This window comes from Mercenaria mercenaria, chromosome 9 (assembly GCF_021730395.1).
Source record: "Mercenaria mercenaria strain notata chromosome 9, MADL_Memer_1, whole genome shotgun sequence".
In the NCBI taxonomy this organism is placed as follows: Eukaryota; Metazoa; Mollusca; class Bivalvia; order Venerida; family Veneridae; genus Mercenaria; species Mercenaria mercenaria.
Genome location: NC_069369.1, coordinates 26,115,902 through 26,136,518, shown reverse-complemented (window position 1 = coordinate 26,136,518; position 20,617 = coordinate 26,115,902). Strand labels below are relative to the sequence as shown.

The 20,617-nt window shown below is 34.3% G+C and overlaps 2 protein-coding genes across 4 annotated transcripts in view; both read right to left on the bottom strand.

Annotated features, from left to right (window-relative positions):
* The window catches only part of LOC123546753 (antiviral innate immune response receptor RIG-I-like), a 48,247-nt gene extending 40,340 nt beyond the window's left edge, over positions 1-7,907 (bottom strand). Inside the window, exons 1-10 of one of the 3 annotated variants that reach the window (XM_053551058.1) lie at positions 7,761-7,907; positions 7,191-7,514; positions 6,767-6,868; positions 5,965-6,135; positions 5,611-5,702; positions 5,234-5,485; positions 4,291-4,453; positions 3,256-3,342; positions 2,834-2,997; positions 1,739-1,880 (exon numbers count right to left, since the gene is read on the bottom strand). In XM_053551058.1, coding sequence (XP_053407033.1) covers positions 1,739-1,880; positions 2,834-2,997; positions 3,256-3,342; positions 4,291-4,453; positions 5,234-5,485; positions 5,611-5,702; positions 5,965-6,135; positions 6,767-6,868; positions 7,191-7,341 — 1,324 coding nt within the window. In that variant the 5' untranslated portion in view covers positions 7,342-7,514; positions 7,761-7,907. The remainder of the gene's footprint in view (positions 1-1,738; positions 1,881-2,833; positions 2,998-3,255; positions 3,343-4,290; positions 4,454-5,233; positions 5,486-5,610; positions 5,703-5,964; positions 6,136-6,766; positions 6,869-7,190; positions 7,515-7,760) is intronic. The other 2 variants (XM_053551057.1, XM_053551059.1) reach the window with 2 other exon arrangements.
* A 2,344-nt stretch (positions 7,908-10,251) lies between these two features.
* On the bottom strand, positions 10,252-13,049 carry LOC128559439 (uncharacterized). Its single transcript, XM_053551066.1, has 3 exons — positions 12,917-13,049; positions 11,177-11,311; positions 10,252-11,020 (listed from the first exon to the last, which is right to left on the bottom strand). The coding sequence occupies exons 1-3, from the start codon at positions 13,020-13,022 to the stop codon at positions 10,494-10,496; spliced, it is 768 nt and encodes a 255-aa protein (XP_053407041.1). The 5' UTR covers positions 13,023-13,049; the 3' UTR covers positions 10,252-10,493.
* Positions 13,050-20,617: the final 7,568 nt, after the last annotated feature.

The following is a 20,617-nucleotide window of genomic DNA, read 5'->3' as shown; positions in this document are numbered from 1 at the left end:
CATTGTAAAATGGACGAAAGGCTTGATATAGATTTACTGCAGATATTTGAATTGCGTGGTATACATGGGCCTCAGGCCATTTCAATGCGTACAATATTTAGGTGGGTAAAAGCTTTTAAAGTCGGAGATGATACCCGTTCTAGTAGGCATAAAACCTCTGTTACCAAGCCAAACATCACTGCTGTAAAAGCTGTGGCCGAACAGGATGCGCGATTGTCTGTGAAAGATATAGATATTTGTACTGGCATATCCGAAGGTAGCGTGCAAACAATTCTGAAAAAGCGGTTTGGACCTGAGAAAGGTTTGCGCTAGGTGGGTACCTCATTTGCTCACTGAAGAGCAAAAGAAACAACGCCTTAAATGTGTTCGGAAACAATAAGTTCAAAAAAGATGGTGCACGCATTTTTTTATTTTTTTTTGCAATTCTAGTGGACCAGTCGTCCATCTGGTCATACAGTCACTCGACGATTTTACAAGAACTTTGTACTGAAGAAAGTGAAAAAGTGGTACAATAAGAAACGTCAAAGCAAAGGGTGGCCAGGAGTCCATCTTATACACGACCACGCCTCCTCTCACAAGTGGGTTGTTAATTTTTTTTTTACTTCTGAAAAGGTGAAAGTTGTATACCATCCGCCTTATTCACCTAATCTGAGTCCTTGTGACTATTTTTCCAACGCTTAAGAAAATGCTTTCTAGGAAGAAATATAAGTCCAGAAGTTCTCTTGACAGCGCCATTTATCAGTCTTAAACAGATACCAAAAGAAGACTATTTATCTGTTTTTCGCGATTGGATAAAAAGGTTACAAAATGTGTTCAGTAAAGGAGGAATATTTTAAAGCAGCACTCAAGAAATCCGAACCAAATGAAAAAACTTTTTGAGAGCTTAAGTTACACAAGGCTAACAATGTGGATACCATTGTTTCTTTGTCTTGCCTCGAGTTGCGTCTCTCCATTAATAACAGTATTATACGTACATAAATATATGTAAATAGAAAGGCTTTAATTTCTTAGGTTTTTAAATTTCCCCTTTCTCGTAATGTGCCAGTGTCACATTTATAGCGTTTATATTCACAGCTTATAACATTTGCCAGAGTCAGACGTAATGTTTATCTTTCTTAATTTAACAAGGCTACCGTTATCAAAAACATCGTAAATCGTTTGCCAGATTTTATCATCTTAATTTTGGAATTAGTGGTTAACTTTTAATATAGACTCTCTGTGACAAAGTAGATTTTAAGGTTAACTTATGTACTCCAAATTTTACCATTGTTGAAATGACCGGGGCATTCAGTTGTTGTTATCAAATGGGTTATGTACTATATATCTTGCAATTAATATCAATTCGCTAAACTACTTAACGTAAGGACCAAGAAACTGCTTGGTCTAGCATCAGTATTTCTTTGAACACTTTTGTACGTTCAGTCAAGTGAGTCTGTTAATTCTATAGTAGGTATAAAATCCGAAGAACGCAATTATTCGCCCTCGTCTACGCGAAACGTAATAAAATATATTAGACAGTGACTTTCATTGTCAACATGTAACTTCTGTATCAACGCTGCTCTTATGACGATCCTCCTGATTTAAATATGCAATTTGAACTTCGAAATTACGTGATAGTCACCCTTGCGTGGATAATGACTCCCTCCTGGACTATGGCTCTATGGCCATTTTGCACTGAGTAAAAATGAACAAACAAATTTAGTGATACAACTAAAATAAAGGAAAATAAGTCAGTCACCTTTCAATTTTTTCAAAAGTTGTGTTTCTTCCTTTGTGAAACTATCCTGGTATTCAGCTTCTTCCACATGCTGTGTAGCAATGTAGAATGCAACATCAGGGATTCTAAGTAATCTGTTTATCTCCAAGGCATTGTAGTAAATCTAAATGTAATATAAAACGGTCAAGTTTCAGTCCATAAATTCTAAGCAAAATATTGCTAAACATGAGAGAAGCATTGGAGGTTTTTACACGGTAAGTCACAATACTCATTTTTCAGTCGACGATTTTCCCAAAAAGAAAATATTCAGTTTGACATGTTCAGTCTAATAACAAATTACTTTGCAGTTGAAAAAAAAAGTTTTATCTTAGTTTTCATAGTGTTACTTGCGGACCTCATGATGTAGACGATGAAAGCTAAAACTGTTTTTGTTGAAATTTTATTTTCTTCGTATACGTTTTGGGATGTTTTAAATGTAAAATGAACATTCACAATGTAATTTGCCAATTCTGCATAGATAGTAATTAAATAATGTATATTTGACAAAACCCAAAACCTCCTCGCTATTTTGGCAAAATATTTCAAATTATTAACAGTAAAATATATAAAACTTCTCACACAACAAGAAAAGTATATTTAATAACATATAAAATGTCATGCTTGTATGTCATTTTATTCATTTTATGACCTCAATCAAATTCTAAGAAAAGTCACAAAATACAAATATTTATGTCTTGAATTTATAAGCGACAGAAATTCATAAAAGGAGGTATGACAACCAAAATGAAAACAAAATGAGTTCCATATTTAACACATTTTGAAATAAGGTTGGACATTTGACCATATATCAGTGAAAATATAATTCCTACAAATCTCCATCTTAGGAATCAAGAGTCGCCACGAACGTCACGCGCACCTGCTTATTCAACGTATATTTATTTTATAACTCGGCCAAGGATGCCCCTGGCTTTTAATGAAAGGTAAATCGTTAAAGAAAACATTAACCATAAAAGTACTCTTCAATATAACTATTCTAAAAGGTATCGTAATAAGTAAGTACATCTATCTGTGTTATTTAGAATGTTAATAGTTGTGCTTTGCAAAATATCTACGAACCTGAAGGTATTTCGCACATGATGCAATATTTCTCCCTTGACCTCGGGTAAGTGATTCAGCAACCTTGATAACTTCTGCCACCCACTGTGCATATCGTTTTGACTCTACATCACTCGGACATTTGTGCATAACTTGTATCAATTTCGGATCCATTAAAGCTATATCTATAGTGTAACGTGACACTTGACTTCAGTACCCATTACATTCCTAATGCTATAATCTATAAACTATATTTTGTAATATTAAATTATGTCACAAGTTTGTGTGCAGTTACAAGTACAAAGAAACTTACACATATGCAGTACAAATAAATAATATTGTACAATGAAATGATTTGTGAAGACGAAAGTTTTGTTTTTGAATAATCCTCATTGTTTTTGTTGAATTATAAAAATAGAATAATATCATACATATGACTCTACCTTCCAGAAAATCTCCTGTTTCCTTCACTGCTTGAAGAAGAATGCTTCTGCAAGGATCAAATGGTCGTCTTTTCATTGGTATTGTTTCTAAAGAAAACAACATGGCGATTAAAGAGATACAGGATAAACATCCGCACGAATAATGCAGATGCCATACGAGTCATCACTAATTTGTTTTAGCTCAATTATGATGAAAGCGTCAAGCTTATTGGAACCACTCTCGAGTTCACTTTCTGGAAAAATCAGTACTAGTGTCATATGAGAAGTCATGGTCGTGACCCAAGTGGGGCACGAACCCACGACCCCTGGGTTGAGCGGCCGACACCTTATCCACTAGACCACAACTCATTCGATATACTTTGCGTAAATGTACATTGCCTAGCCGATATATGCTATTCTTGCGACATAATTGTAAGCATTAAATGTCGACCCGAAATGTTAAGAAATGATGATGATACTAATTTTTAATTTCATTTAAGGGAGGAGGGAAAAATGATATACGTGGCCCTTCATGTAATCTTATAATAATACCTACAATTTCCAAGGAATACGAATATGTAAACAAAGTGTGTACCTACATCTTTGATACAGTAGTAAGAAGGTAGTGCTGGAGAGGCTGTTATGGTTTATTTGTCCTAGGTTTCACCGATATTGAAATTTTGTGTAAAATGAAAATAAAAAATGTTATCAACGACACTATTTTCGAACAATTAATTTATTTAGAGTTTCATATACATGTATCTTTATTCTCATGGTACCTGCCCTCACTGCTTAACGAAACAAAACTGTTTTGTATGATGAAGACAGCAGATGATTTATTAAGGTTGATGTCTTCGAATCTGTACAAGCATTGCGCCAATTATTAAATTCTATCATACATTAAGGGCATCTATATAGCTATTGTTGCTGTTCCAATACACAAACAAAATAATTATAGAAGGAAGGCCACAACTAATGAGTTAAAACTTGTAAGATATCACATTATACTGGTACTCTGTGTAACTTTGAAACCAAAAACAATAAACAGTACACAACCTTCACTAGGTACACTGACGTGTTTAGCTAGATCTTCTCGGTTCTTTTCTACTGTTGATAAACATCTTACATCTAGACTTGCACACACTCGAAATATATGATCAAGGGCATCTTTCTGGGATTTTGCTCTTCCGGTGCCTATAGATGCTGTCAGACCAATAATCTATTTATAGTAGTAATGCATTGTTAATGATAATAATGAAATAAACCAACTACCTATAATAATTAAAATGATATCCAGACGTTTACGCAAAGCATATGTTTTTGTTTGAAAGAAAATATCATTTGTAAAATGAAAATGGAATGCCTGTTGTAAAATATCACCAAAATTTTCATTCTCACATGTACTGAAGTCTAAAAGCCACAATTAATTTACGATTTAATCTAATTTGACAAGCAGGCATACAAAAACAGTAAGTGGATAATTTCCCAAACAAATAGGGCAAATGAAGTACCGAGATTTCGTATTTATATGATTAGAAAAACAATATAACATGATTTAAAGACTGACAATGCTCCATGAACGTTCTCCTGGGCATAGGATTAGCAACCTGGAATGTTTTTGGTCAGTTAATGACCAGTTACATGTAGCATCAGGCACATGGAATCCAAATGAAGATATCTGGACGTTTCCAGGCTGAACACTACAGTATGGAGAATTATAGCATAGGTAGCATAATCAAGACTAACTATCATTTTTATGGAGATATGTATAGTTTTAGCATTATGTAATGCGAAAAACTAAACATTGAGTTTAAACTATTGCAACAAATTTAAATCATTTACAAAACAATTTATTTCATCGATTCATGTTTTATAAAAAATAAGCAGGGTCAGTAGGGTATTTTTATGAAAATGTAGGAAAAAAGTAGGGCTGTAGATAAAAATAGGACACTCTTGACAGCCTTGACGAGGGAACGTTTTGTCACCCATGACAACTTACCTGTGGTAAATTTTTGGTTCCCTTTAATTTTTCCTTTTCCATTAGGTAGTTTTTCATCAGCATGCTATACGGTTCACTACCTCTTGTGTGGTGACATTCATCAAACACCATCAGAGAAAATACAGATAAGCTTTTCACATCTGTGCTCAAATTATTGACAAGAATTTGAGGTGTGAAGAGAAATATATCATAATCTTCAAGAAATGCATGCATCATCATAGCTTCTTCCGTGTCTCCTTTCAAGTGTTTGACCTAAAAGTACAAAATTTTATATCGTTCAAGAACAAAATAAAAGCCTTACGGTAAATCTACAATTTATATGTACAGTACAAAGTGTTTATTTTTTAGAATAAAGAAAATAAATGCAATCAAATTACCCTTGCAAACGGCAGTTGTTTGGAAATGAAATCCATTTGCTGCTTGACTAGAGCTCCATTCCTCGCCATAAATACAACTTTCTTTTGTCCTGCTATCAGAAATAAAATTACAAGTTATGAAGATTTTACTGAAGTATAGGATGTATAGGATAATATTGCCAAACGCTCATATCTGAGTCGAGATGAGAAATAATGTGATAACGTAATGACTGTTAACAAACATCACTAGATACTTAACTATTTTCTCTGATTATATTGTTTTAGAAATCAAGCAAAGCTCTGTTTTATCTTCCAAAGCATATTTGTATTTCTTCAATTTAAACTTTATTAAATGAAGAGAAGCAAGATAAGTACCGTCTGCAGCCGATTGCAAATGACTGTCTATGATGTATAAGGCTACCCAGGTTTTTCCGCTTCCTGTTGGAGCACATATGATAGTATTTTTGCCAGCTAGCGCATTTTCTGCCAACTCTAATTGGAAAGGATACAATTTCTGAGCCAGCGGCTTAACATCATCCGTTGTTTCTGATTAATAGTAAGAAAAAAGGCTTTATAATGATATTAAAACATGTTTCCGAGCGTTATTATGGTATAACTCACAAAAATATAAATACAGAAGCTAAGCTGTATATGTCATTTCAGGCGATAATTTTGATTTGATAATACTTTTACAGTCACACTTGTGCTTAAGACCATTGCCAAAAAAAAGGAGAACTGCTAAAAGTCCTGCGTATAAATGTCCTCTTCATGTTTCACCATTAATAGTCATTTCCTTATATTTTTACTCGTTACCGCTGTATATATAAATACCATTAACAAATTAAATTAAAGTAGGCAAAGAACTCTTGTAAGGTTTCTACAAAATATATATCCTTCAAATAAGAATACCCTTGATGAATCTATAAGATAATCCCTCGGAAGGAAGCATAGAATGCAATCAAACAAAATGAAAGCAGAGTAGGTTTAATTGAGCCTGTTCATTAGAGGTAATGGAAAGTGCAATACCTCAGGCCCCCTAAAAATCGAGGAATTTCACTACACAGATATTGAAAAGACTCCAGAAAATATAACCTAATCATTAGTTATAGACGGACACTCAAGCGACCAGCTTTATGATCCTTGCATTTAATATGTGTAACAGAAATGGCACACGTACCGTCAGAGCTATCGTCAGATTCTTCTGTTTCGCTATCTGATTCATTTGCAACCAAATTTGTTTTGTCGTTTTGTGGAACGTCTTCGTTCTGTTCTACTTTTTCTGTATGCAGAAACATTGATTAGGCATATAAAAAGAAGATAAAGTAAGGAAACAAAACTGATTTTCACACTTTGTATGTTGATACCATATTTTGTAGCTGTGTTTAAAAGTTATGTTGTTCTGTGTGCATGAAATTAAAATGCCTTAATGTGTTCATCCCCACCCAACAAATGGATAAACTTCAAGTTACAAAATCCTACTTGATGTAAAATTCTTTATTTTACTTTTCCTTTAGCTTGGCCGATATAAGTATTTACAAAAGTCAGACACCATTTATTTGTTATATCACAAAGGAGATGCTTCTGTTCTGAACTAAATTTACCTATTTTAATGGTTTTGCTTAGTTTTGGGGTATTCTGTGTTTCTCCATCATCGCCAGAACTATTGCCGTTAACATCATGTCCTTCTGGTGGTGCCCTTTCCCCAAGTGTCACAACCTCAGACAAGACTGGTGTTTTCTTCTCAGTTTCCATATCCTGTATAACTGAGATCGAGGTACTTTCCAGCTGAGATGATTTTTTGTCTCTCACATAAATCAAACTTGAGTTTCTTGACAAATCTGAAGCTTCTTCGCCATCAGCGTCATTGTCATTTTCAGTTGATATTGGAACTGCCTGGTCCACATCGTCTTCGACCTCTCCATAATCTTAGAGAAATGAACAAATGTAACGTGAAAGCCATTTTGAACACTTGATCATTTTTATAAAAGCAGGAACATTTTTGTACCTGTCATGTGCCAAATAACAGCTTCTACGTTCTCAGTGAAATATGTAATAGCTAAACTACGAGTTAAGCCGAAAGAGTAGCGGTAATAGCTTCTAAACAAAGAGAAGCACGTCTCTTAACAGTGCCTCTTTATTTCAGGATGCTAATTATTTGTACATTTATTTACCTGCGATCACGTGCTCAATTACGTTACTGGACAAATTACAAATATCTTCACCACCTTCAGTATTATATATTTCTTGTTTTAAGTTCAGTTCATCGCATTTCGTCCCCTTCGATTTCAAGGAACCTATACAATTAAAAGATAAGATTATTACCTATCGCACTTTAAAATCAAAGACAAATAATAAGAAATACCGTTTTCTGGTGCAAAAGTAGTTAGGTACGCGGGATATAAACTCAATCAATTATTTGTAAAAAGAAAAAAAGTATCAAATACCGTTTTACTTCAATCGCTTAGATAACGAAGAATATAAATATTTATCTATTGAAATACATTTACAGCTCACCCTACCAAGGACGTAAAGTTGAACGTTTGTTTTATTTGAGATAATCAGAAACAAACATGCTTGACTAACCTAAAGGTAGTTCTGCACGTTCGGATCAATCTTTTTCTACAATATAGAATTTGATTAAACCCTGATTTTTCAAAACTTCAGAATATACTTAGAAAATCTGGCAAATAAAAAGGATAAGGTCGTGTGCTCGATTTTTTGCTAGACTGATTTGAAAGATTTTGACCTCATAAAAGTTTTCATAATGGAAGTCTATGGTAAAATCACAATTTTGATAAATTTTTCGCTGATATACTAGTAAATTTTCTACAATGTAGATTTGAATGAAAGTTCTCACAGACGTATATAAACATATGGCCTTTAATATGGTGAAATAAGATGCATAAGTACGGGTGCATGTTTTGAAAACATTTGCCCATGATTGTAGAAATCCGCACATTTCAAGCTTATTTTGCGACATTTGTGGATTAGTTTAAGCGTGCCGGATGTTTTAATATAACATTTTAACTTTAAAAAGATAGTAACGATGCCATTGTAATAAATTTACTCACCGGTTGCTATTTGTTTATAAAATGATTTTCATTTCCGTACGCCGAATCCAGGCTTTATTCTACGTTTGCCGAATAAATGACGTTACGCCGTTCCTTCCGTTTCCTCAAACGTGCAGAATTACCTTGATGTCATATTAACATTCGTTATATTTCTATATAAAAATTATAAAAAATCTTTGCTTTGCATTTCTTTTGTAAAAGTGATTTTTTATTGTAGGAATGATTCATTTCATGCAATTTTTTTCGAAACATTATCGAGGTATATTAATAAGTTAAGGTCGCTGTAATTAAAGAGAGAATCGCGTTAACATAGTAAAATAAGATACAAAATAAGAATAACTATAACAGTCACATCTCAAGAATAACACTAAATACTAGAACTTTTGGATCCATATAGCGAAACATAAACACCAATAATGAAAAGGTGAAAAGACTGGCATACAAGGCCTTGGTACGGCCCCAACTAGAATATGCTTCTACTTTCTGGAGTCCTTACACATAAACGAATACTAACAAAGCTAGCCATACTTGAAGTTCTCGGATGGCGGTCTCTAGATCATCTGAGATTAGACTTAAAACTCATAATGTTTAATACAATCTGCCCAAATATTGTAGCAGTCAGCCTCCAATCCTACATACAATCACCTGTTAAACTAATTAGGCATATGCATCACTTATTACTTACCAGACAGATACATTAAGTTATAAGTATTTGTTTATCCCATATAATATTACCCTTTAGAACCAACTTCATAGTAACATCGCAACTCTACCTGACCTTGACCAGTTTAAGCGGGCTGTGATAAAAAATCCTCAGTATGTTTCCGATACTTTTACTTTTCACTCTGCCTGTACGTACAAAGGACCTATTTTACAGTTGTAAAACGTCTATAAAACGTGTATCTTAACATTTGAGCTGTTAAAGACATGTTAATGGAAAATGGCCCGAAAAACAGTTGAAATTTACAGGTGTAAAACATGCAGGTCTCACAAATACAGCAGTGAAAATACTACAGTTGAAAGTTGCAGCTGAGAAATGTCTCAAAATTATAGCTGTAACTTTTTTGGAGGGAAACACGAGTATTGTCAGTCATCTTAGATGCATTTTGGCGGGATATTATTGAAAATCACAGAAACACAACATCCTTTAAAATAATGGAATTTTAACCGTTATGGAATAAGTACAAATGTTTAACTTTCTAATATAGTTGTAAAATGACATGTATAAGTAAATACATTAACTATTCACACTATATATGAAGCTGATATGTTTAAAAGAAATAATTTTAAGACTGTCACCTATTTTCATGACAAAGAATTATTTATAAATAAGATATGATGCATAGTTTCTACTTTCCATCCTACTATATTGTAAACATATTTCATGTTGCTCTTTACTCACTAGATCAATTATTTTGCCATTTTGGTAGTAATTGCTACCCTTTCTAGAGAATTACAGTTCATCTTAAAACTTTTTGTACCTCTGTTTTCATCCCCTTTTTTAACACATGTAATATTTCTACAGCATGGACTTTAAGGCATATTTTTAGCTGTAACTTTTGCTCTTATTTGCATAATTCGAACTGTTTTAAGTCTACCACTGTAAAATCAATGTTGTCATATAAAATCTACAAGTGTCAATTTGAAATAAGCATGACTGTTATTTTGAACAAGAATACAGTTCTTTTACAGCTATGAAAGTTTGTACAGGTGTTCTCACTTAATACCTAACAGCTTAAAAACTGACTGGAATACTTTCATTCAAGTCTCATTTTGCCTGACAATATTCTTTGCAAGGTTCTTTTTATTACCATGATTACTGTTACATTTTTACTAGTATTTTCGACGTTCACATAGTCCTGCCTGTAACACTCGAGAGAGGGCTTGTTTTATGTAGAGACAAATAGGTAGGTAAATGATTTTATGAATATTGTATTTATTAAAATGATAACATTTTGAAGTATTGCTTAAAGGGCACAAAATCCTACCTGTGCAAGGTCGAAACCGTTCAGGAGAGACCAAAAAATCTGGTTCAATTTCTTTTACGACATATTCTAGGTTCCTTTGTACTAATACACTCAGAAATTCATAAAACCATTCATCTGGAGCCAATCTACACTGCATTCTTTCAAGTAAGACAATTGTAGCATATGTGTCTCCTTTATTTTGATATGTTGCACGTATCAATTCGTCATCCACTTCGTTTATAACTTTTCTTGAGTACAGATCTGACACAATTTCTTTTGCTGTAACTGTCTTTTCTAAGAACGGAATGAACACTCGTATTATTTCTCTTTCACGTGTATCACTTGAACTTGGTCTGTCAGTTGATTCAAGCAAGGATTTTAAGTGACGATAGCCTGAAAGTAAAGTACAATTATTTAAAAATTTCAAATATTATGTTCAGCGTGTGAACAAACAAACGGTCATTGTGTTAATATGTAATAATTAAAATGCATTTAAATTTCATGCGAGTATTTCATAAAAAATTCATTGTTGATTTTAACAACATGTACCTGATTTTTCTAAGGCCTCTAAGAATGATCTCCACTTTCCCTTTGCTGTTGATTTAAGAAGACAGTCAATCATTTCCTCATTTGCTTTAAACGGATCACCATCCAGATATATCTTCTTTAGTTTAGAACTCTCATCTGCGAATGGAAATTAATACAGATTCTGTCTGGGTGCTTTTAAACATATATGCATATATTCGGAAAGAGAGGCAGAAAGGGAGAAGAAAGAGAGAAAGAGAGTGAGAGAGCTTGTACAGTAATTTCAATATGCATGGTGAAAACACGCAAATCCCTCTTTTCTGGGAAGAGCCGCCAGAGCTAATTTCCCACCGCCTGGACCGGGATACTAACACCGGAGTCACAATCAAGCGTGTTACTACTAGACAACCGGAGGACTTCTTCATTCATTGGTTCTTTTTCGGACATGAAATGTTTGCCATTTTGTCAGCACAAGAAATAAAAAACCTTAAATGAATTGGTTCTTAAAAACTGATGCTATACAAAGGTGATGCCAATATATCCAAAATCTCTGTTTGTTTTTCAATAAAGTAGTCATCACAGAATTCAGACATTCGTCACTGTCTTACATGTACAACTTGGCTCATCCTACGAAAAGTTGAATATTTGGTTTATTTACAGTGGGTTTGGCTTGCCCCGATACCATATCAAAATTACAAAAGGTAATAAAAACTTTTATATTGTATCACTTTTGTAGAAATGGTGAGTTTAAATTTTATATTAAAACATTACATATAAAGTTTGTTTTTAGTTAGACCTATTTTCCACAAGACATCCATATATTTGCTTTCAGAAAACGAAATGAAAAAGGAGTGTTGAGTAGCATGTAGTGAAATGTAAGTCAATTGAAGTTAAGTGCCCCAATATTGCCTAATTTCAGAAAGCGGTCCGCAAAATAAACACCTTACTTTCGTTTTCAAGTAAACAACTAATATAAGCATTACATGACAGGTATATAATGTTATGTAAAAAGCATTCCACGAGTGAACTAATGCCCCTTTAGCGCAAAAAGTAGGATCTATGTATTAAAGATTATTTTTTACCAATTTTTTGCTTCATCACCTATATTTGAGATGTAACAATGATAATTATGTCATATAGGAGGCAGTGAACAGTTTTCAGTTGTTAGTGTCGAATTAGCCAGGGTCACATTTACAAAAAAATCCGGATTGAAGTGTATATTTGTACTTTAAAATAATAATAAATGCTAGAATTGAAGTTTCAGTGGCAAAAATCGAGTTTCAGTTATTGAGTGAATACTAGTTGAGTAGCCTTGATCTTAAAATTATGACGTAGTGACTTGCGGATGAAAATACATGCCTTCGCTGAGGGGTCCCAAAGAAAACTGGAATAATTTTAAAAACGGTACGGATGGCAAATATATTTGAGATTATTTTCAGATTTTACATTTGCAGGGAATTTTCTGCAGCGATTTTAAAAATTGGCAAATTATCTTTTTTCGTCACCAGATTTCGCGAACGGTAGAGCACAAAATTCAGGTATTGTAAACAGAAATCTGGATATTAAACATGCATTGCAGATGGTTTTTAAAGAAACACGTACAGTCATGTTAATATTGCAATATTTTTATTTCAGGTGTGTGGACTGGTTACAGACTTTTGTGTGAGGTTTTGAAAGTCAATTAGGCGAATTTAGACCGAGAAGCTCTGGAAACTGTTTACTGCCTCCTATAGGTAGTAAGCATATTTTAGACTGATCGTTTACCTGATGAGATTACAGAATCTGCCTCGAGATGGGACACAACTGTCGGGTCCTTTATGCATCTTGTAACCTCCTTGCTGAAGAACAGTAGCCTATTTTCTACAGCCATTGTACTCTATCAATCAGACTAGCTAAACAAATTATGAATGAAAAGATCAGACATGTTGTCTTCTGATTTCCTTACTTGAGCATATTGAAACAAGGTTAACATTTTGTGAAAGCTAGTCAGCGGCCCATTTATTACGCTAATGTTCGACATTATTGAGACTGAAACATCTATTAAATACATAAAATGCTATCTTTTAGACCAGCAGGTAAAATAAAACAAATGTAATTTAAAATGATTCTCTTTGTGTTGATAAACTGCAATAGCTGATCCCCAGCTTGCCATTGCATTTACAAGGGTCGGCACAAAAAGCAATGTGACAAAAAGTTCCATGGGATTCGAAAACTCCGGTCTTTTTCGTTGTTTTTATTAATAAAATCCATTCGTGAAACCCGTCGAGAAGGGCCGGAATAAACCAAATACGTTATTATATTGTAACAGTTGTGAATGGACCATATTTCGGGCCTTGATTTCGTTACAGACTGTTTGGAATACTTCTCTAAAAACAAAAGAAGGGAAAAAACTAGACGTGTGTCCATAGGACTCAAGTGTCCCCGCTTCCTGTCACTATGGTTTCATGACTCTAGGTGAAATATTTTAAAGATATATGCAGCACACACAAACGTTTATGTCTATAAGGACAATTTCACATGTTGAATCTTATTCCTGTAATGTTTCATAATGCTAGGTCTTTGAGATACACGCGACACAAACGTTTATGCCCATTTTATCCTATATTTTGACTAAGTTGGGGGTCATAACTCTGTTCTGGCTGTGTGAGATCCCAATTAAAACTACACATGCTGAATAACATTCCTTGTGAGGTTTGATGACATGACTCTGGATCAAATATTCTTTGAGATATCCACGACATTAATTAGTACGGAGGAAAAATGGCAACTCAAAGAGCCCTTTTCCTAAAATCCTAAAAAAAATAGGTGTGTGTATGGGGTGGGTGGAGGGGGGGGGGGGGGGGAGCGGGGTGAACAAAAAAGTAGGCTTTCCCAAAATATTATGACTGTTAACATGAATGCATGTTATTCCGACAGGTTGGTATTACGATAAATTTTTGTTCAAGGGAATATATTTTTGACATTTATTTATTGTACATTATATCGAGCGCACAAAATACAGCTTTTGTATGCTAAAAATAGACTTGTACCATTATGCTAACTGACGAGCGGAACAGTGTTTACAGTGCTGGAAAAAACAACTTATGTAATGAAGAATTAGCATGAAAGGGAAATTTAACTGTTAACTCTTAAAACTAGAACATTTCTACGAATTCAGTACAACAAACCACAAGCACGAGTATCAGACCCGGGACGTATCAGACCCGGGACATAAAATATGACAAGACTGATATAAAACCCGTTTTCATCCTTAATGAATCCAAAATAAAAAATATGTAGTGAAATATGAGCCCCCATCTAATGATCTATACGATCTATTGAAGGCCAGAATCCAGAGATTCGAGCCTGCCAGCAATGTGTACACTTCCCAGACCATTTTGAAATAAATTCTCCAGAAAATTATACAATCTATCTAACACTAGTTTATACCCCAGTCACACATACGGCGCGGATAACTACGTCTAGCCACGGATAGAAACGTAGTAATTCGTATCGATCCGTACCTGAGCCGTACCTTAACGTAGTAATACGTATCAATCCGTACCAATTCGTACGGCTCAGGTACGGATCGATACGGGTTACTACGTTTACATCCGTAGCTAGACGTAGCTATCCGCGCCGTATGTGTGACTGTGGTATTACGTATGTATTAGGTTACAAAATGAGACCAACCACAAGTCTCTAGCCCTTCCCGTTCATGAAATATCTATCAGGAAACGAACGCCGTCCTGCTGCAAGTCCTAGGTAGATCAAATGCGGCACAACAAAACGGTTTGAAAACATCGACTAAAATATGGGTTTCAGCCGAGCACCGGTCAGATTTACTAGGCATTACTAACAAGTATAACTAAATATGTAAATTAAGGCCACTCACGACCGTCAGTAGAATCTGCTACATGTGATATTTACTTTCGTTTTTCGATTCCATTCTCCGCCATTGAAAGCCATTTGATCATATCCAAGTAATCTTATGCGAAACGTTGCGGTTCTGTTGGAGGCGTGTCGCTACTCGCCAATCAGAAATAATGTTCCAAAATGTTCAGTGGCGGATAATGCAATCGAAAGACTGATGGAAAAAAAAGTCAATATCGCGTGTAGCAGATGCTACTGACGGTCGTGAGTGGCCTTAATTTACATAATTACTTATCGTAATGGCTAGTGAATTTGACCCGTGCTCGGCTGACAATCATTAGTCGATAGTTTCGTACCATTTCGTGGTGCCGCATTTTTATCTAACTGTGGCTTGCAGCTAGATACTGCATTAACAGAAAGTGAAAACCGGCTTGTAATCAGTCTCTTTTGTAACTAAATGCATACGTGAAATATTGATAGACAGTATGCATAATTTTCTGATGAGTTCATTTCACAACGGCCTAGGAAGTGAACCCATTGCTCGCAGGTTCGAATCTCTGGATTTCGGCCTACAGTAGATCGTATTTGAAGGGGCTCATATTTCACTATATAATTTACATTTTGGACTCATTTAGGATGACGATATTTTTATCAGTCTTGTCATACTTTTTGTCACAGGTCCGATACTCTAGCCTCTGCAACAAACCGAGGGGTGGACGTAGAAATTGCCGTAACTCTTTCTTTATCAAATATGAATTACGAAAGTTATGCGTTCAATCCTCGAAACGAAATCAGAAAATGCAGGCTTGGAAAAATTCATAGACTTAGTAATTAGATAGCTATTGTAAACCGTTAACAACATATCTGCCATTGTACTTCTATAGGCCTGCTATAATTCATTGGCTCAGCTTTTGAATTCGCTATAGAGAAAGGCCCTTCAAAATTCAATAACACCATTGTACTGAAAATATGCATTATCGTAGTTGAAGTGAGCAATAATGATCATATACTTGAAAGATGGCAGAACTGAAGACATTCATATCATATTCTACAAACTTGTGCTTTAAAACACTATTACGTCTGCCACTTTGTCAAACTTCATTCACAACTAAGTTTTGTTTCATGTTACGTCCTGCCCCTGTGTGTTAGATTGGCCATATTGTCCTTTATTGATTTCTACTTTTAGCACGCATTATTTATAATTATTGTCAGTACATGCACATTACACGATTAATGACACGATAAATCATACAACTGTCCTCTTTCTTTAAAATAGTGGAACTGTTTAAATGAGAGTTATTGGTAAATATTATACGAACTTCTTACCTGAATTCTATCTGTTTATTCATGTCCGTCTGTCGGTTAGTTTATAGTTGTCAATATTCTTTCGTTTTCGGAAAATCACAAGACCAATATCCTATTTATGTCATATTACAGGTATAATTTTATTTATATACAGGTTAACGTTGTGTACTTGTAATATTATCCGAAACGACAAAACTATCGATCACCCTTAATCGATCATTAATGGCTAAAATGATAACATCTACAAGTCATTACGTCATAATTTCAAGATCAAGGCTACTCAACTAATTTTCTATCAATAACTGAAACTCAATTCTTGCCACTGAAACTTCAATTCTAGCAGTTATTATTATTTCAAAGTACAAATATGCACTTCAATCCGTAAAATGCCTTTTATTTGTAAAATTAACCCTGGCCAATTCGACACTAACAGCTGAAAACTGTTTACTGCCTCCTTACCAACATGAACACTGATCACGCCAGTGATGAGACAATGAACGGAGGGGCACCTGGGGTATACCTCAAACATCAAAGCTGGAAAGTTGCCATATTACCTCTGACTGTGTTGGTGCGACGTTAAACCCAACAAAAACAAAACATAGACAGTACGAACACATTAAATCTACACAGAACGGTTATTATTATTATTATTATTATAATCATTATACCAGATTTTTATAGATTTATAATAATAAAATAGAACGGTTCCTCCCAACGTGACCTATTAACTCGGACACCATTCATATACATTTAACATTATTCTAGAGAACTGTTCCATTTCACATGTCCTTCAAACACGAACACGATTAATATACACTAAACGTAACATTTATCAGGAGAATGTTTCTCCTACCAACATGGATACAATTTATGTACACTAAACTAAACATTAGTCTAGAGAATGGTTCCATTCCGCGCGTCTTACCAACACTCACATGAATTTAATGAACACAGTCATAACTAATACTTTATCTAGAGAACGTTTCCATTCCACGTTTTTACCAACATGAAAACGAATTATACAAGAACCTTAACATCTATCTCGAGTACGGTTCCATTCTACTTGGCCTACCAATATGGACACGGTTAATGTACACTTACCTGAACCTTAATCTAGAGAACGGTTATATTCCGCGTGTCCTACCAACACGGACATGATGTGTGTACACTAAACTTAAACTGTATCTAGATAACGGTGTCATTCCACGTGTCCTACTGACAATGAAACAGTTCAAGATAACTTGATCTAGAGAAAGGTTCTGTTTCACTTGTCCTACTGGCACGGACTTGGTTATCATACACTAAACTAAACTAAACCTTAGCCAAGAGAAATGATCCATTCCGTATTGCCTACACGATAAATGTACTTTATATAGGGAACGATTCCATTTTGATTGTCCTAGAAACAACGATTGAGGTACTGTAAACTAAACCTTCATCTAGAGAATGGTTCCATTCTATGTGTTCTGCACATATATGATTAATGTTTACTAAACTAAGCCTTTATAAAGAGAGCTGTTCCTTTCCGCGTGTCCTAATAACACAACACGATTAATGTACACTACACTATATATAAACCTTTATATAGAGACCTGTTCCATTCCGCGTGTCCTACCAACACTGACACGATTAATGTACACTAAACTAAATCTTTATCTAGAGAATGGTTACATTCCACATATTCACCAATACGGACACGATTAATGTAACAAGAAAATGGTTCCATGTCGCGTGTCCTACCAACAAAAACGCAATAAATGTATACTTAACTAAACCTTTATTCTAGAGAATGGTTACATTCCGCATGTCCTACCAACACAGACACGATTTTTGTAAACTAAACTAAACCTTTATATATACATATGTTTCCGCTCGTCCTACCACCATGGACACAAATAATGTATGCATGTTTTTGTCATTTATCAATTATGCCCAAGTATCATTCCTGATTTGTCTTAAAAGATGAAATTCGTCTTATTATATGACTTTAGTGTCAGTACTCGCTTGACATACGTAGTTAAAACGATATTATATTCAATTAAAATGATGCCCATAGATAGCTTACCATAGTTTCACAGCTCAAACAGGTATAAAAGCACATGTTGAAACTAGCCTCGCCGAGTGTCGGCTACGTAATTTTTATGAAGTAAATACTGTTACAATTTAAGCAAAAAGGACGACAGAAGAAAATTATAACCATGATATTATTTTGACAAGGTAATCAACCGTTCAAGTTTTATGAAGATAGACTCTTGCGCATACTGACCTACAAATGTTTCAAGTCATTCGAGATCTGATCATGACAATCAAATGACATAATGATGGACACTTTCTGTATCCAGATCAACATATGATATTACTATTTTTGACTGTGGTTCACCCAAAAAAATGTTGTTGTTTTTTTCAGAAATCGAATCAGCGATTTCAAAGTTTACACTACATGCATATAGAGAGATAATAAATCCCGTGATCCTGTGTTTGACTAATTGCGATGTTTTGAAATCTTTGATAGAAGTTTATCTATGAAATATTCCTTTCAATTGTATCGAAATCTGGCAAGTAGTTCCAAGATTTCAAGATTTTTTTTTTTTTAAAAGTTAAAATTAATGCATTTCATGAAAAACGAACAGTCATCTGGAGACTATATTATTTGAACACGTTTGATAGAGAGTCAACTCAGGAACATTAAGAATTTCAAACATTCCTATACAGCAATCTTATCAATTTGTCAATAAAATATTTGCACTTTAAATACATTTCAAATGTTGCAAAAGCAGCTCTATTTTGAAACATTATTCGAGAATAAAACATGCGTAAGCTTTTGGTTACCTGCAAAATATAAATTAATTAATTATCTATAGAAGTGACCACACCCTCTGATCGCAATCGGGATAACAACCCTTGTACATGGTTACGGATGGAACGTTGGTATAAATTATTTCAAAACAAGGCAAGCTGTATATGGCAAAAACTTCTTACTATTTACATGTGACTAGTCGGAGTAATTTTAGATGTTACTTGACGAAACATCTGTTCGAAATTATTTAGAAATAGGACCAGCAGTCACTGACCAGACAATTATCATAGTGTCAGGAAAAATGGCCAGGTTTTTGATAAATCTGAAATATTCTATCAGTTTTGATCGAAGGTCATTGAAGAAATATTTCAAAGCGGACTGACGGTTTAAGGGGATTTAATTTTAGATTGTTCTATGTTTAGCTATGACTGCCAGACTGTTTGTACAATCTATAACCAAACAGAACAATTTGAACAACTATGAAAGAGGACTTTCCAATGAATGTTTCACTTACTGCCAGTATATGCTTTTAAAGATGTCGTTTATATATTATGCTATCGCGTCCGCTTGTTTTTGTAACTTCGACATCGTCATTATTCAGCAAACATACTTTGCAATGCAATCACACACCCATGCTTTTTGTGTTTCTGACATCGCCGTAAGAAAGTTTGACCTTAAGAACGAAATTGAGACCGTTTTAAAATGTTTAAGTATCAGGGCCATTGATAAGTGGTGGTGTCCTCAGGCTGTCATACGCATGATATCGTCAAAAGCTTTGACATAAAACTTTATTATGTTTCAGATGTTGCAATTCTTTCAGAAAACCAGTAATTTGAACAGTATACGTGAAATTAAATCAGTCATTTAGTAAATTAGCCTTCTTTAGTATTTCCTGCCCAAGCATTATTTTACCGACATTCATATTATATGAAGCTCTATATTGAACGGAACGATTAGAAAGTTTCTTATATATCTGGGACCCAAACGGCCCTTTAATTCTGCCATGTATTAATTTTACAAAGACGATATTGAAATGTGATAGGAATACATAATATTATTTATGCTTATTACGCTAATTGGGTAAATTATTGAACAAACATATCTCAAAAATATTTTATTGATAAAACCATTCAAACACCAAATAATTTAGTAGCATTATTTAATTGTCTAACATTGGCACTATGATGTTAGATGTCCACGTAAATAGATGCAAACAGAATGCGTTTGACATACAATTTTGTCATATTTTCTACTTTCAGCTAGTACAGAACTGTTGTATTTGTTTGTTTTGGGTTTAACACCGTTTTTCAACAGTATTTCAGTTATGTAACTGCGGGCAGAGTTCCTGGATTCGGTACCAGTACTAGCATTTAGGAGTGCCCTGTCGCTTTTATTTTTAGATTTTGATTTTCCAGATTGTTCCATTTATTAAATAAGGGTTTGAAAGATATTTGACTTATTTAAAACTATAAATATATTTCAAATAATATACAGATCGAAATTGCCTCGGT